Source organism: Mercenaria mercenaria, chromosome 5 (assembly GCF_021730395.1).
Source record: "Mercenaria mercenaria strain notata chromosome 5, MADL_Memer_1, whole genome shotgun sequence".
Taxonomy (NCBI): Eukaryota; Metazoa; Mollusca; class Bivalvia; order Venerida; family Veneridae; genus Mercenaria; species Mercenaria mercenaria.
Window position 1 is genome coordinate 81,377,445 of NC_069365.1, and position 15,422 is coordinate 81,392,866.

The 15,422-nt window shown below is 33.9% G+C and overlaps 1 protein-coding gene across 1 annotated transcript; it reads left to right on the plus strand.

Annotated features, from left to right (window-relative positions):
* The first annotated feature begins 1,467 nt into the window (after positions 1-1,467).
* On the plus strand, positions 1,468-11,037 carry LOC123559174 (uncharacterized). Its single transcript, XM_045350990.2, has 6 exons — positions 1,468-1,597; positions 2,079-2,219; positions 3,596-3,693; positions 4,245-4,310; positions 6,507-6,657; positions 7,180-11,037. Exons 1-6 carry the CDS (start codon positions 1,547-1,549, stop codon positions 7,327-7,329), a joined length of 657 nt encoding a protein of 218 aa, XP_045206925.2. The 5' UTR covers positions 1,468-1,546; the 3' UTR covers positions 7,330-11,037.
* The last annotated feature ends 4,385 nt before the right edge of the window (positions 11,038-15,422 follow it).

Consider the following 15,422-nt stretch of genomic DNA (forward strand, 5'->3'; position numbering starts at 1 on the left):
AAAGAAAAAGAAAAAAGCACGATAAAACATTTGACGGCCTCACATAAAACACTCAGATATATCGTCCCCTACACTACTGTGAATTTTTTTTTTTTGAATGATCCCAGTTAAGCGTTGATAATTGTAGACAATATGCTAGAAATAAGTTTCGAACTTGGAATTCAGCGGGAAAAAATGTGTCGTTAAAATTTTAAATCAGTATTTCAATGAAGATGATGCCATTGAACAAGCTGTAAAGTGTGTGCGGACGGGTAATGGTTTTACTAATTTGCCCACGTATCCTTACATAATGCTTGAAACTCTTTATTGTCTGTTTATAATTCACCAACAGACGCATGTGTAAATTAGAAATTGCTTATGTATTATTTAGTACACAATTTGTACCGTTCATTGAAATTAATTGCACGGTTTTGGGCTCGAGAATAGTTTTAAAATCGGTATGATATGTAAAACAATTATTGGTTTTACGAATCCGATAATATATATTATTTCACAATAATGTATAAATTATCTAATATGCAGTGTTTGGATGATCAAATTGGATTAAATACTAGCACACTACTGATTTAATTTTGTCCAAAGCCAATTTATTCTGATAATATCAGTGAAAAGTTTATTTTTTAATTAAAATTCTTTCTGGACGTCAAGTTCGAATACAAACGAGATCCTAACAGTAAATTTTGATTTATGAGAAAATATTCTGCTTTTAGAAAATGTAAAAAATTTTCGTGTTTATAATTTCTATAGGCGTTTTAATAAACAAAGAAATATGCGTTGTTTAGATGCAAGATGTCGTATTTCCTTTGAGAGATCGGCAACGGAAGAAAAAATGCAGATAGCCGTATGAACACATAATCGCTAAATTAAACGTAACTGTGTAAAGATAACAATTGTCATTAAAGATTCTTTGTAATTTCTATAAAACATCAAAGAAAAAAAAAAAGAGATAAAACAATTGCCCACAAAACACCATATAGCCAACTACGGAATTTTTTTGGATCCGGTTAACGTTATAATTAACATTACTAAATAAGTTTCGATTGGCATTCAAAAAGGTCAGTTAAAATAACACAGTATTCTCAATTGAATTCATTAAAAGGTAAAGTGTTGCGAAGGGTTAATGGTTAGACTTTGACTATCCATACATAATGCTTGAACCTTTATTGTTGTTATATCACAAAATGCGCATGCGTAAATTGAATGCTATTATTATTTAGTACCATTGTCCGTTATTGAACTTCAATTCACTTGGGATCAAATAGTTTAAATCAAACGTTATTGTAAAAATATTTATTTACTATCCGTTTAATTTTTGTGATCAGAAATATACAGGGCCATATTTTTGCAGTTTTGCGTAGAGTAAACATGGAAGAATACGCAGAAAGCAATTATTCCCTTATCTTCGTAGAATAAAATCACTGTATATACAGTACCATGGTTCATCATGACTATAACAGTGGGCGGGGTGTTTGTAGCAATTTTCGTTTCAAGCAGATTGGCATATACAGTATCTGGCTATGACACAAAACATGGACACATTCAAGTGATGCAGAATCATTCGGGGATAAGAAAGTGCGCCGATGCCGTTCTGATGAAGGTACAAAGACAAACTTGCTTTTTTTGGGAACTTTTCATTTCATGTTTTAGAGTTTCTTTTTGGCAGATACTATTACGTTGATAATTATAATTGTCAGTTAGTAAATAATGTATGTTTTACATTCACTAAAAGACGTTTGGACTAAAGTTGGAATATGTATACCATAGGTGGAAACAAATTCTGTTTGCCGTTATTATATGCATAGTGGAAAACTAGAAACCATCTGTCTTATATTTGATAATTGTCCTGCTAGTGACGCAAGAAGTGTGCACATATTACATAAGCAAGGTAAGACATCAAGGGTCTTTTGCTTACGAACATGACATCAAATCGCAACCGTCAAATCGAACAATCTTCGAGAATCTATGATATTGTCTTATAGTTTAAAATACGTCATTCTGTGTTTCAAATTATTATTTCAACAAGACTGTAACGTATGAATTGTTGTGATTTCTAGACATATATCCATGTCTTTTCCTAGAACGAATATGTTGGTGGTCGTGTATCTCAGCTGACAGGTGAATGCTATGGCTTACCACATGCCTGGGGAATGAATCAAACATATGAGAGTGGATATGCATACTTCAAGAAGGAGTTCGTGCAGGACAACTTTGAACCGGCGGTACTGTTTGTAATCAAATGTTTTGCCTTGCGACATGAAATACTTTAGCCGTTTGTATGATATTTGTTTTCACGGCACATAAACAGAAAATGTAAGAAATATATACATATAAAGATAATTGCAAAGTTGCATACCAAAACGTTTTTGACCGTGCAACCATTTTAAATATCAAGCATCATGCAAAACTCAGGTGGTTATCATAATTATAGTACAGTTGAATTTTTTTTCAAGCATTCATACTTCGTTATTTGTACAATTAAGGCAAAACCTTGTTGACTGAAATCATATTTATCTTTTTCGAACAATATGAAATTTACTACCAAAACAATCTTGGTACAGGTATACGTTACAGCATTAAATGTTGTGCTGCATAACATCCGTGATCCCGAACATTTTAGGAATTTAAGTTATTACAGCGTTCCGAACCCGCAACCAACACCAGGAATGTTGGTTAAATAGTGTAATACACTGTCAACCTTATTTAGTCTTCCGTGTTATTTGCCACAATTATCCATGACACTGCTAGTACAGGTATGATATACACCTGCTTTATGGTTTGATTTTACTTACATATTTGTGTCCAAGCTATCTTTATGTTACCTGTATCCCGACTATCATTTTGAACTGGTACATATAGTTATCATTGATATGCATTAGTAATCAATATCAGAATGATCTTAGGAACTGAAAATAACACATCAGCTGTCTAAAAACTCACAATGGTCTATTGAAATTACTTATACTGTTACATTAATTAAGATCATTTTGAAGTAATAACGCAACCAATTAAATTTATGGCAGATTCAGTTTGACTAAATCTATCCGCGAGAGGTAATGAAAAGTGAATACATTTCTCATTTCCCTGGCACCAGCTTATATGGAACTTAAAAAAATCTACTTTGTAACAAGACTGGGTCAAAACACGTAAGATGAATGTTCAGTTATTATTGTTAAGGGTTAGAAGAATCATTTTTGACCATAATTCTTTTCTATTGTTGTTATTTACTCTAGCACATTGTCAAGATACGGAAATACGGTTTTTAGAATGTACCTTCGTCTTCGAAATATATCTTATCTCAATAACAACTTTGTCTTTGACTAGCTGACAAATGTGTGTGTGCGCGTATGTGCGTGCGTGCGTGCGCGCGCGCATGTGTGTGTATCCAACCTAGTTTGTCAGTTAGTCAATGACAATGTTGTTTTATATACATGTACTAGGATATATTTCATTGCCCGATGTATAAAGACGTAGGTACACTTAAATTACATGTAACAGTGGATAATATTTCAAAATGTTAAAACATCCTAACCTTAATTCTACACTTGATTTTTGAAGAAAATGAATTATAAGTAATCGGAAATCAATATTTCTCCAGCGTAAGGTTGTTAAAAGTGAACCAGTACTATGGGCGATTCCTGGTGTGTTGCATACCGGTGCACAATTGGATCTGGTTATAACGGATGCGAGTAAAATGTAAGTTTTTACATTTGACTAATTACAAAGAATGTAGACATTATATTTACATAATTATTGAGCCATATAGACTTGTGCGAAACTGTGTGTCTTAGATGTATAATATATCTCTTGTTCAAAATTGTTTTGTTAAATATCTATGCTGATACTTCATGGCTTTTTTCATTAGTTGAGCAACATTTTCTCCTTTTTTAGCGCAAAACAATTATAATTTCTGATCGTTGATTTAAATATATTTGAGCATTAATACAACTTTTAAACTCCTTTAAATCATTTTCTTCGTTTTCTGTATCCTACGAATGGTACCGAACTTCAAGGGCTTTAACATACATTTAAAAAATTAGGTTTTGCTCTATGTCATCTGTTTACCTATGGACTGGCAATGCAATGATTACTTGAAGAAGTCAGTTACTTAGAATGTGAAAAGCCGAAATAAGCAGCATAATATTGCAATATTCTTTTTTTAAAATTACTTTTTGTTCTGTTACGTGATTGTATTACGAAAGTGAAGTGTTTGAAAGTATGTCATCATGATTCGTTTAAATTTGCAGTGTAGAAATTGTTCTGACTGAGACGCATGAGGGTTTCACAAACAGAAGCAACACATTGACGATGAGGTAAACCGACGGCCAGTTGAACATTATATAACAATTATAACTATTGAGTAATAAATTCGGTATGCAAATACAATTGCATTATAAACCGGTCATTTCGACATTTAGCAATTACTTTTCTTTAAAAATTTCGCTGTTATACTACACGTCTTTCTATACTTAGCTAAGTTACCAATTTCTCATAAGGAGAGACTGTCTTTAATTCTAAAATGTAGCAAAGCAAGACAGACAAAAAAGCTCAAGTCATTCCATTTAAAATTTTTTACAAACTTGTATCAAATGAAAGATGAAATGCATGCTTCTTTGTTCTTATTCTCTCAGAAAGTGGAAGCATTGTCCGTCCCACCTTCCGCCCCGCAATACTTGTCTGAAATAGTTTCAGCTGTGATTCGTTGGAATTCAGTCTGCTTTGACTTTTGATTTTTCAAGATTAGTAACTATAGATATGTCCTTGTAAGGGTAATTTCTCAACAACCTTTAGCAGGAATTCAGCAACAATTCATCGAAACTTTCACTCTCAAATAGAGACGTGCATGATATCTTTATGTTTCGACCGGATTAGCTTCTTGATTATTCAACATTAATTTAGTTATTTATATAAGTTCACTTATGTTAAGTTGACTAACATCGTAAAAATATTACTCCCTGTTTTTGAAAATATTCGTTAACTCACATGGTGAGCGTTTTCATGTAAGTAGCCTTTCAGACAGAAAGCATTGTCTGCTTTTGATATACATGTACATTTCTTAACTTTTTATCAGATAATGTCTTTTTTAATATTACCAGCTTTCCTACTTTTACCAAACCAAAGCCGCTATTCAATAACAAAATCTTACAATTACGGGTACATGTATAATACAGTATCCGGGGTTACTAATTCTATCTACGCTCTAAGAAAAAGAGTAAAAACTGGTGTATAACCGGATATTTATACGAAACGTCTTCCATAATTTCTTTGGACGTTTCCTATCAAGCTAATGAAGGTAAGGTGTTCCATTTTGAAAGTTAATATAACACATTTCGCTGCGAATGAGACATGCAAAATCAGAACTTTACAAGAAGGTAATGCTGTTTCAATGTAATGGCTTCTGAAAAGTCCTCAGAAAAAAGACATTATTCAGTGCAGTAAATTTACTTTCAGATTTGTCTTAGACATAAGGAAGTAATAAGCATTTCAATATCTTAATGGAATGATAGTAATTTTTCCATGACAATATATAACAAAATGGCGGAATTAATTTACTACTTTTGATTTTGTTAAATGCATTCCTTTAATTCTGTAAATACTTCCTGTACTGTTTTCAGTTAGAACTAAAGAATAAAGAATTTTCCACGCATAACATCTTTGATCAAGAATCTTTAGAATTCTAAGTATTTTAAAGGTAATTTTGCTGCTGTCACAGTAAGATATCATTCTAGCAGTTTTCAGGATTAGCAGTAATATAGGGCCTTACTATATTTTAGAGGTTTATTTAAAAATGTCAGTTGTGTGGCAAAACAATGTGTTTTGTGGTTACCTTCGTAAAATTTTAGTTCATGAAATTGTAGAAAAAACCACACTTTTTTCCTTAAAATTGCAAAACCTTTTTTCATAACAATATAAGAACATGTAAGTTATTTAGTTATGATTTTATTTGGTTTTATTGATGTCGAAAAATTTACAATGGAAAATTATTTATTGATAATATCAAAACCAATTCCTATAAATAAACACAAAAGTTATACATTGTGTAAATTTTACCATGATATTTGTTTTCAAATAATGTATAATATGAATGGTAGAGTCTGTAATTTTTTTTTTTTTTTTTTTTTTTTTGTGCTTTTCCTTCTCTCATTTTCAGAATGAATTTATCTTGTATTTTTGTGTGTCACTACGAAGTTATACATTTTTCTACGCTGTAATAGATCTACCATTATATAGATACAATAATTGCATGAAAAGTACCGGAACAGATATATATGTGAGTTTTTGGGGAGGGCTGTCGCTAATGTTATTAAAACGTGTAGCCCGACCCATTTGCACTATATATATGTATACTTATGTATTATTACCATTCACGTTATTGTAATAGTTGCAGTAAAATACTATTATTCCAATAAACTAAAAATTTAGAGAGACATCTAAGGGAAAAATGTCGATACGGATAAGATAGACGGAACAGTATTCTTTTTAATGAACTTCTACATTTTTTCCTTTAGGAGAAGAGGGCAAGTTATCCATGTTACCGAAAATGTCATCTACACGGATGGCATATTCCGACCCCAGCCGCTTGGAAAATACTTTTTGACGCCTGAAACTTCAAAAGAAATGTATAAAATTTCATTTCAATCCCAGTCTGATGCAGTTAAGGTAAGTTTGAGAAATGAAAAAAGATTTTATTATATAAATATCTAGCAACTTGTTTATTAACACAGTGAAGTGTTTTATGCAGCTCGTAGTAAAACAGGTATCTTAAACGATACCTTTTGTCTAGCATACTATGTGTGTGTATGTTCCTAATACTGTAATGTTCCGATACTTTTCTTGCAGGTGCGTCGTATTTGAATATTTCTAAATTTTTTGATAATTTTGTCTCTGGCTTGTCCTTTAGTACTTTAAAGGGGCTTGCGCACGTTTTTATCACAATATGTTTTAAAACAAATAAAAAGCGTAATTGAATGTTATAATTATAATTGATTTAAATAGATTTTTAGTAAGATAATACTGATGCACAGTTTCATTCCTTCTACATTTTCGAACAAATTCTTTTAATTAATAGTTAATGCAATAAGGAACAAACTGCAGACATCTGTATTATACATATAATTCATGAATCAAATACAATGTATGGGCATTGCAACATGTCTATTTGTGTTTGTGAATGTATTTCAGATACTATTTGACGACAAAGATGTTACAGTAGAAACAACAGAAACGTTCAAACCTTTGCGCTTTATTGAAAAAAGGCAGATCTATGTGAGCAGATCGGACACTGAAGGCGATCCTGTCTCGGTTCACCGATATCAGTTCAGAGCAAACTGAATTGGCATAACAACTGGAAAACTGAAAAATTTTCGAATTAGTAGAGACCTGATGCCTATTTCCTCGTTGCTTCTGTATGTCAATGTGCTAGTTTGTCTGTTATTATATGAATATCATGTATTGAAATGTCCTCAAACGAAACTTTTTTATTAATAGTTAGTTAATTTTCTGATTGTGAACTGTTTCTTCAAGTACACTTATTATTGATAATAAGCAAAATCCATATTGTCTGAAGAGGCTTGTCTTGAGTTGATGTTATAAGTGATTTTGGACAAACCCATTTTTAACTAACACTTTTCATGCAGTATGTTTTATGTGCTGTTTTTACGCATTGCTGTATAATAACAATTCATGAAAGCAAAAAAAAATACAATCATTAAATCTTAACAAAAGGGCATTAATACAACCAAAAATGAAATAATAAATGATGCTACGTTAAGAAAAAAATAAGTTATGGCATTTTAAATTACAGTATTTGAACTTTGGAACTTTGACAAGTTCAAAGCCGTACGCTAGAGTCTCTTTATATGAGATGGGCGAAACTTTTCTCAGTAACAGAATTTCTTCAAACTTTGGATATTGATTGACAATCATCTAAGAAACAAAGATATGCAATAAAAGTTATGGGTCACGATAACAGACTTTGGCATACGCCTTTTATGAGATATCTGGAAGCTGTTCCGTGTTATATAGAGAGTGTTTATTGATAATACTGGCATATAACAATGAACATTTTAACTGTTTAAAAGTAGTAAACATATCATCTTTATTTTAAAACTACACTATAATGCGAATAAATAATGGGCAATTCTTTTCAAATATACTTCAGTAACAAGACACGATCATAAAGAAAAACACTCACCCTTAATGAAATATAAAGAATTAAAAAAATTCTTAGATCTTATGTAACATCTTTTCAACATTAATATCATGATGTTACGGTACTGTGACGAGATGACGTATTGCACGAAAATTTGTGTAGGTAAAGTCGGTATTATTCGATAAAAAATAAAACCAATAGAAATCAAACAAAAAAAGGAAAATGTGATTGTTTTACGATCGAAATATATTTCAATGGTAAACACCGTTTTTCACATGTGCTAATTTCTATTGGAATGGCATTCGACCAGTGATAATGGTTATGGAAAAAAGCTAACAGAGAGTTCTTGCTAGCTCCTTTGAGATTTCCTGCAGGATCCTGTTATTGACATTATCAAGCCCTACAACTTTACCTACTGAGAGTGATTTAAGTGATTTTATTACTTCTTCTTCCGCTGTGTTGTTGATAAAGTCATTTTGGATGAGTTGTATCAGTTTAAATGTGTGGTTTGCTATTTTTGTTATTATCGTATAAAAATGTTTGATACAAAAAAAAAATAAGTAGATTTGCTTTATCTGTATCTGCTGTTACTGAAATACAAGTATCATTTACTGTTGGAACAGATGTTTTCTCTGATGATGATATGAATTGTTTTAGTATCTTTCAATTGTCGGAGGTTGTAACGCTTTCATTTTGTAATAGTTTTTGCGAACGTTGACCTTTTGCGTTTCGTAATTATTGTGTAGTTTTGTTTCTTATCTGTATGTAACTGATCCTGTTCAAGTGATTTTCACTTTGAGTACGTTAGGCCATTTCATATGCACTCTTTCTCTTCCTTATATGTTATTTTATGTCGTTATGCGTCCATGGAGGGTCCGATTATTTTCATTTTTACCATTTTCTTAGGAATGTCCTTTTGATATGAATCATTAATATTTCCCACGTTTGTATCTATATCATCATCAGCTAACAGAGGCTACTTCTCGCCTCATGTTGCCATAACACCTCCCCCCACACTGATCGAATTTCTATATATTTCGCTTATACTTTTTCAGTCATGTTTTGAACAATTAATATAATATTTTGGCCAACGAATGGCTCTTCTACTCCTGATACGTAACCCCATACATGCAGAAGATACCAAAAAGTGATCGATAAAAGAGTGAGACATGTTTCAGTGAATTTGGTTGGCTCATTTATGATCTGATTCATGGTGTATTGAGTAGTCGTTTATTTTTCTATATGTGTGTCGGTTTTGGCATATCTAGATTAATGTCACCTCTTTGATGATTACACTGAAAATGTTTGTGTCAAAAGGGTGGCATAGTTTTTTTTTATAAATTGACGAAAGAACATGGGAATGGCTTTTTATTTAATTCATGAAATTATTCAAACCCTTTTCCAGGCATATTTAAGTGTAATCAATATTTTTCAAATTAGCACTTCATTTTGAACAAAATTAATGGTCTGAAACTACATCATCACTATTTCAGTTCGACTTTGCCCTTAGAATGCACCAACATTGTTCAAAGATATACCAGAAATTAAATATACAGTTTGTGGAAAAAGGTTGCTAAATTTCATTTGAGGTATTTACAGACTAAACCCGGGTTTTTTGTGTACATTATTATGTCGTGATATGTTTGACCGTAGTTGTCTTGTCAAGGGTTTCTTATTTTATAATGCTGGATTCTTTGAAAATGTAATGTAAGTTAACAGTTCAGTAATATTCGAATCATTTTGCGAGAATTTTTGTACTGTAGTTAAGTTAAATTCAAACTGGAAAAGTGTATATCTTTGAAGTTAGTTTCCCGACTCCAGGAGGTAGGATGTAAATAGTGTCTTTCGGTGGTTTAAGTGAGAAAATTGTGTTTATCTGGTAAATATGACGGATTTTGTTGACAAATCATCACCCTAGGGCGGATATATTGCCAAGTATGTGGGTTTTTCTTTCACTTTGGAAACATTGCATGCGTGCATTCTGTGACCACGCTATTTTTCTCCGCCCGACAATTGACCCTAAGTCTGTGTCTGACGCCATGTAAACGTTATTAAACGCTTTATACGGGGATAAATAGCTAAGGTCCTGCTCAAGTCCACTTTTCCAGCGTTTTTTTTTTGTAAAAACAGTACACCTTCGACCAAACGTATGATAGCCAAGACTGTATAATTATTCATTCTTAGGACTGCGTAGCACAAGTGCAAGAACCTTTTAACTTAAACCATCGAAAGACACCATTTACGTCCTACCACATGCGACTCTAAAGAATTGCCATACAGACAACAATATATTGTATTAAAACACTATACGGAGTATAGGGAGATTCGTGTGTTTTTTGTTGTTGTTTTTTTGTTGTTGTTTTTGTTGTTGTTGTTTTTTTTTTAATTTCAGATATCTTTGGAATATAAGTTCTATTGTACACATTAGAAAAAAAAGGCAAACAGCAGAAAACTGTCATGGTTTTCTGAATAAAGTCATAATGTTACATGCAGTTACCTGACAATATTGCGAACAAGAAAAATATGCAACAAAAAGGCCAAATAAAATAATTTTGTTATTCAATAGGTGGCAAATTCCCCAGTCATCTTCAAAGAGAGAAGTTGTAAAGAACTATTTTAATTTCAATTTCATGTACTATTCTTGACTATCTTATGGCAATTTCGATGCACAAATGACTTCTCAAGGTTTAACTTGCATCAGCCATACAACATGAAAAACGTTATTTCTGAGAAGTGAGATGGATTGTAATCTTACTATTTTAAAAGAATGTTTCTGTACCTATTATGCTTACTTAACATGTAAACATGAGTAAGCAATCACAGAAAACCTATGTCTTTCTTTTATTTATTTTTATGAGTCAATAAAAGTGTTGTAAACGAAATGTGAAACTTGTGTTATATGATGTAAAAAAAAAACAACGTTAAACATTTAGTTTGTTTATACTAATTTGCTTCAGCTCGATTGTGATGATAGCTTCAAGCTTATCTGAACCACTCTCGGGTCTGCTTCTGGGAAAAACCACTACTGGTGTCATATGAGTAGTCCTGGTCCCAGTGGTGCTCGAACCCACCAGCCCTGGATTGAGCGGCCGATACCTTATCTACTAGTCCACTGCTCCCCTTAACAATTTAGTTTCACCATTGTTCAACAAAATACATGCTACAGTCAAATAGTAAAGCTCAATATTTTCTATAAGAGTGAAGTTGACAACTTGTCTAAAGTTAAAAAAATAATATAAGAGTTATTATGAAGTGACAAAATTGATCTCTACTATGTTGGGTTTAACGCCGTTTATCAATAGTATTTCAGTTATGGAACAGCGGGCAGTTAACCTAACCAGTGTTCTGGATTCTGTACCAGTACAAACCTGTTCTCCGCAAGTAATTGCCAACTTCCCCACTCTGGAGGACGAATGATTTCAGACACATTGTCTTTTATCAAATCGCCACGGAGAACATACGGCCCGCCCGAGGATCGAACTCACTCCGTAGGTCGCCGTTCTTCCTATGAAGCTAAGCGGAACAAATTTATCTTAATGATTCCTTCATGAAAGTGATTTGTACTCAGCGATCTAAACCACTGGGCCACGAAGAACCCTGATATATATCTTTTTAAGTTTGAAGAAAGTTACTTCTTTGGTGTCTGGTTTTGCAGCTATGAAACTACTTCACCCATTCTCGCTTACGTATACATACTTCATGCTAGCAATGTCAGCTTGACAAACTAATTCCGCAGTCTTATTCCATCTTTAATGATTTAACACCACAAGTCAGACAACTTGTACAGGTGCGCATGTATTTGAAGACATTTTATTCACAAAATTGTATAACTAAATATCACAAAATAATGAATTGTCTAACAGAACATGCGGATGCGTCTGTAACCGACAGTTTTTAAACGTCACTGGATCTGAGCTGTTTTGATATCTGTTTTCTGGCCTGTTTCATCGGGTTCTTAAGGTTATATCTGTAGATGCACTGTATTCTGCAAATCATTGAGTGCATTTGTTTCTTTTTTTTTTGTACTTTAGGTACTTATGGTTCGCTTTTTGAATAAAATTTACAAGAGCATTTTTGTGTTTATATACTATGCGTTCTGTTGCTATTACAAGTGTAAGAGATTCACAGGGCAGGGAAAACATATATTTACACTGTCCTATGAATTTGGAACATGGTGCGGTTTAACACAGAGGTTAAGTGCGCACCATAAACGATAAAGCTCCTCAAAGGTGGCCTTCAAAGGCACTGCCCCACTGTGTTTCTGCTCTATGTGTGCGTGTGTAATTTTGAGAGAGTGCATTTGGTGGTCTTGTTGAGGTCTAAAGTTCACCGTCTAGGGAGACTTCATTTTTGGAGCTTGGCTCTCCCTTTTGATTACACATTCTTGATCTTTTTATTTCCACTTGCCTTAACACCCAACCCATTTGTCTAACCTACACCCAGTTTTGCATCGTAAATATAACTAAAATATACCTATTGTTGGATTTTTGAAGCAACCCGTCTGCTACATCTTTACACTACGGTTTCTGTTTGTTGCAGGCCTATTTTGCTGCGCATGCATCTGGCCGTGTTTACTGTGTTTTTAGCTTCCGGGAGATATACATTACGTTTAAATTATTTTTAGCATTTAAATTTGTTGTATTAGTAAGACGTTGCCTATGGGACCTCACAACGTCTTGCACATAATACTTCGAAGAGAAATTAGGCCTCATATCCACAACGTACACTGCGATAACTTTTTTTTTGCAAATTCATTTCAATGCTCAGTAAATTTTTACTTTAATGTAGGTCTGGTGCACTAGTACAAAGTAGACGCGTGGTAGTAACAAAGGTTTAAAATATTTTTACAATTGGATGTATTATTAAAAAGGAATTTCAAATATTAAAATGTCTAGTTGTAGAAGCCCAGAATTATATATCATAAACAACAGTGCTCTTTTCTGCTTTGTCCCGATTGTGAGATGTACGTCAACGTACTTCTTCAGCTATTATTAATATGAGCCGCGCCATGAGAAATCCAACATAGTGCATTAGCAACCAGCATGGATACAGACCAGCCTGCGCATCCGCGCAGTCTGGTCAGGATCCATGCTGTTCGCTATTGCAATAGGCTTTGAAAGCGAACAGCATGTATCCTGACCAGACTGCGCGGATGCGCAGGCTGGTCTGTATCCAGGCTGGTTGCAAATGCACTATGTTGGTTTTCTCATGGTGCTGCTCAAATAGTTTGCTTATGTACCACCAAATATCAGTTAAATGCATTTAATGATAGGAGAGGAGAATACCTAATTAACAACTTGTATTCTTATAATTGCGAAACCTAGGGACCATATTCCACGATGACATCATTTTCAAAAGTTTGAGATAATCGAACCTGAAAATTAAAGGTTTCTATTAAGCTTTTTTGATATATAATGATGAAAAACGTTTTTTTGATATTGTCAGCTCCGTGTAAACGTTTTATCTAAAGCTCAACTGAGGATAAAGTTCTCCGGTAGGACATTGTGTCCACTCACCGACAGTCTTAGGGCGCCATTTCGTCCGTCTGTTCGTCAACACTTTTCTTCTAAAGGCACCTTCCTGAAACTGCTGGTCAGGATTACACCAAACTAAGTCATTTACATCCTGGCAATGTCCTTCATCAATACTTTTCAAATAATTGGGCTTTGCCCCTTTCAGGCTATTGTAAGGGCTAAAATAGTAAAACCTTTAAATTACTTCATTAATAGCTGGATAAATTTTCATCAATAAAATCTGTAAAACCTAATCTGTAGCATCGCATCAAAGTCTTCCCACAGTTTTTTCAATTGTGGGCCCTTAGCCTCTTTAAGCTATCGCTAAAATAGAATTATCTTTAAACAACTTCTTCTCATGAACTGCTGGATGGATTTTCATCAGACTTGATTTGTAGCACCATTATTGGGTCCTCTTCCAAATATGTTTAAATGATGGAAATTTGTCACTGAGCTAAAAATAGAAATGTCTTTAAACAACTTTTTATCATGAACCGCTGGATGGATCTTTACCAGACTTGATCTGTAGCATCATTAAAAGGTCCTCATCCAAATTTGTTCAAATGGGGCCTCTATAGATAATACTAGAAATACTTTCAATAAACTGCCTGATGAATCCTCTTTAGAGCTGATTTGTAAAATTATTGTAAGGTCCTGTTTCACATTTGTTCAATAGTGGAGCGTTGTCCCTTTCAGGGGCCAAAAGAGCTAAAACTAGATATACCTTTAAATGACTTCTCCTCATGAGCCGCTTGATGGATCTTCCTCAATCTTAAACTACTCCCAATTTGCTAAAAAGAGGTGGTTTGACCCTTTTAAGAACCACTGGAGCTAAAAATAGAGTTACCTTTAGACAGCTGCGGATCTTGATCAAACTTATCCTGTAGTATCGTTATATGATCTGCTCCCTCATTTGTTCACATAGGCCACGTGGCTCTTTTTAATGGCCGTTAAAGCTTAATAAAGAAATACCTTTAAACGACATCCTCTCATGAACGGCTTGGTGGATCTTCACCAAAGTTAGTCTGTAGCACCAGTATAAGGGCTTCTTAAAACCGTGTTTAAATGGTGGCAATGAGCCGACTTTTAAGGGCACATAGAGCTAAATATAGAAAAAAACTTTAAACAACAACTGTTAACCGTTAAACAATAGATCCGGTAAGGTTAAATAGGTTGATACTACTAGCCGATTGTTCATATTGGGTCAGTACGACCGCTACAAACGTCTACACTGAACTAGAGGCTAAAATGCGCGCAGTCCGGTCAGGATCCCTGTTGTTCGCTTTCAAAGCCTATTGGAATTAGAGAAACTGTTAGCTAACAACATGGATCCTGACTAGACTGCGCGGATGCGCAGGCTGGTCTGGATCCATGCTGGTCGCAAACGCAGTATGTTGGTTTTCTCATGGTGCGGCTCAAATGTGTATTTGCACCCGCATCCTAAAAAGAGATCCACACAAGAAAGCAAAGATGCATTACCTCCCAAGATGCTATGAAATACTTCAACATCCGTGACACTCCTTTTTTAACTTACGGACCGCCACTTTCCTACGGCAAACTGTATTCCGAGAAGCCCGTGCCGATCTGCAGGGAGATACAGACGGCTTTTTTATTCCCCGCTGGCAAATGGCTTTTGTAGAGATGAAGCACAGTTGCAAAACAATGACATTGCTATGTTTGAAAAAAGTACATTTTGGAAAATAACACACGTTTGCTTATAGTACTGTATTTTGTTTGTCTCTCGATCTTTCCGGTAAGCA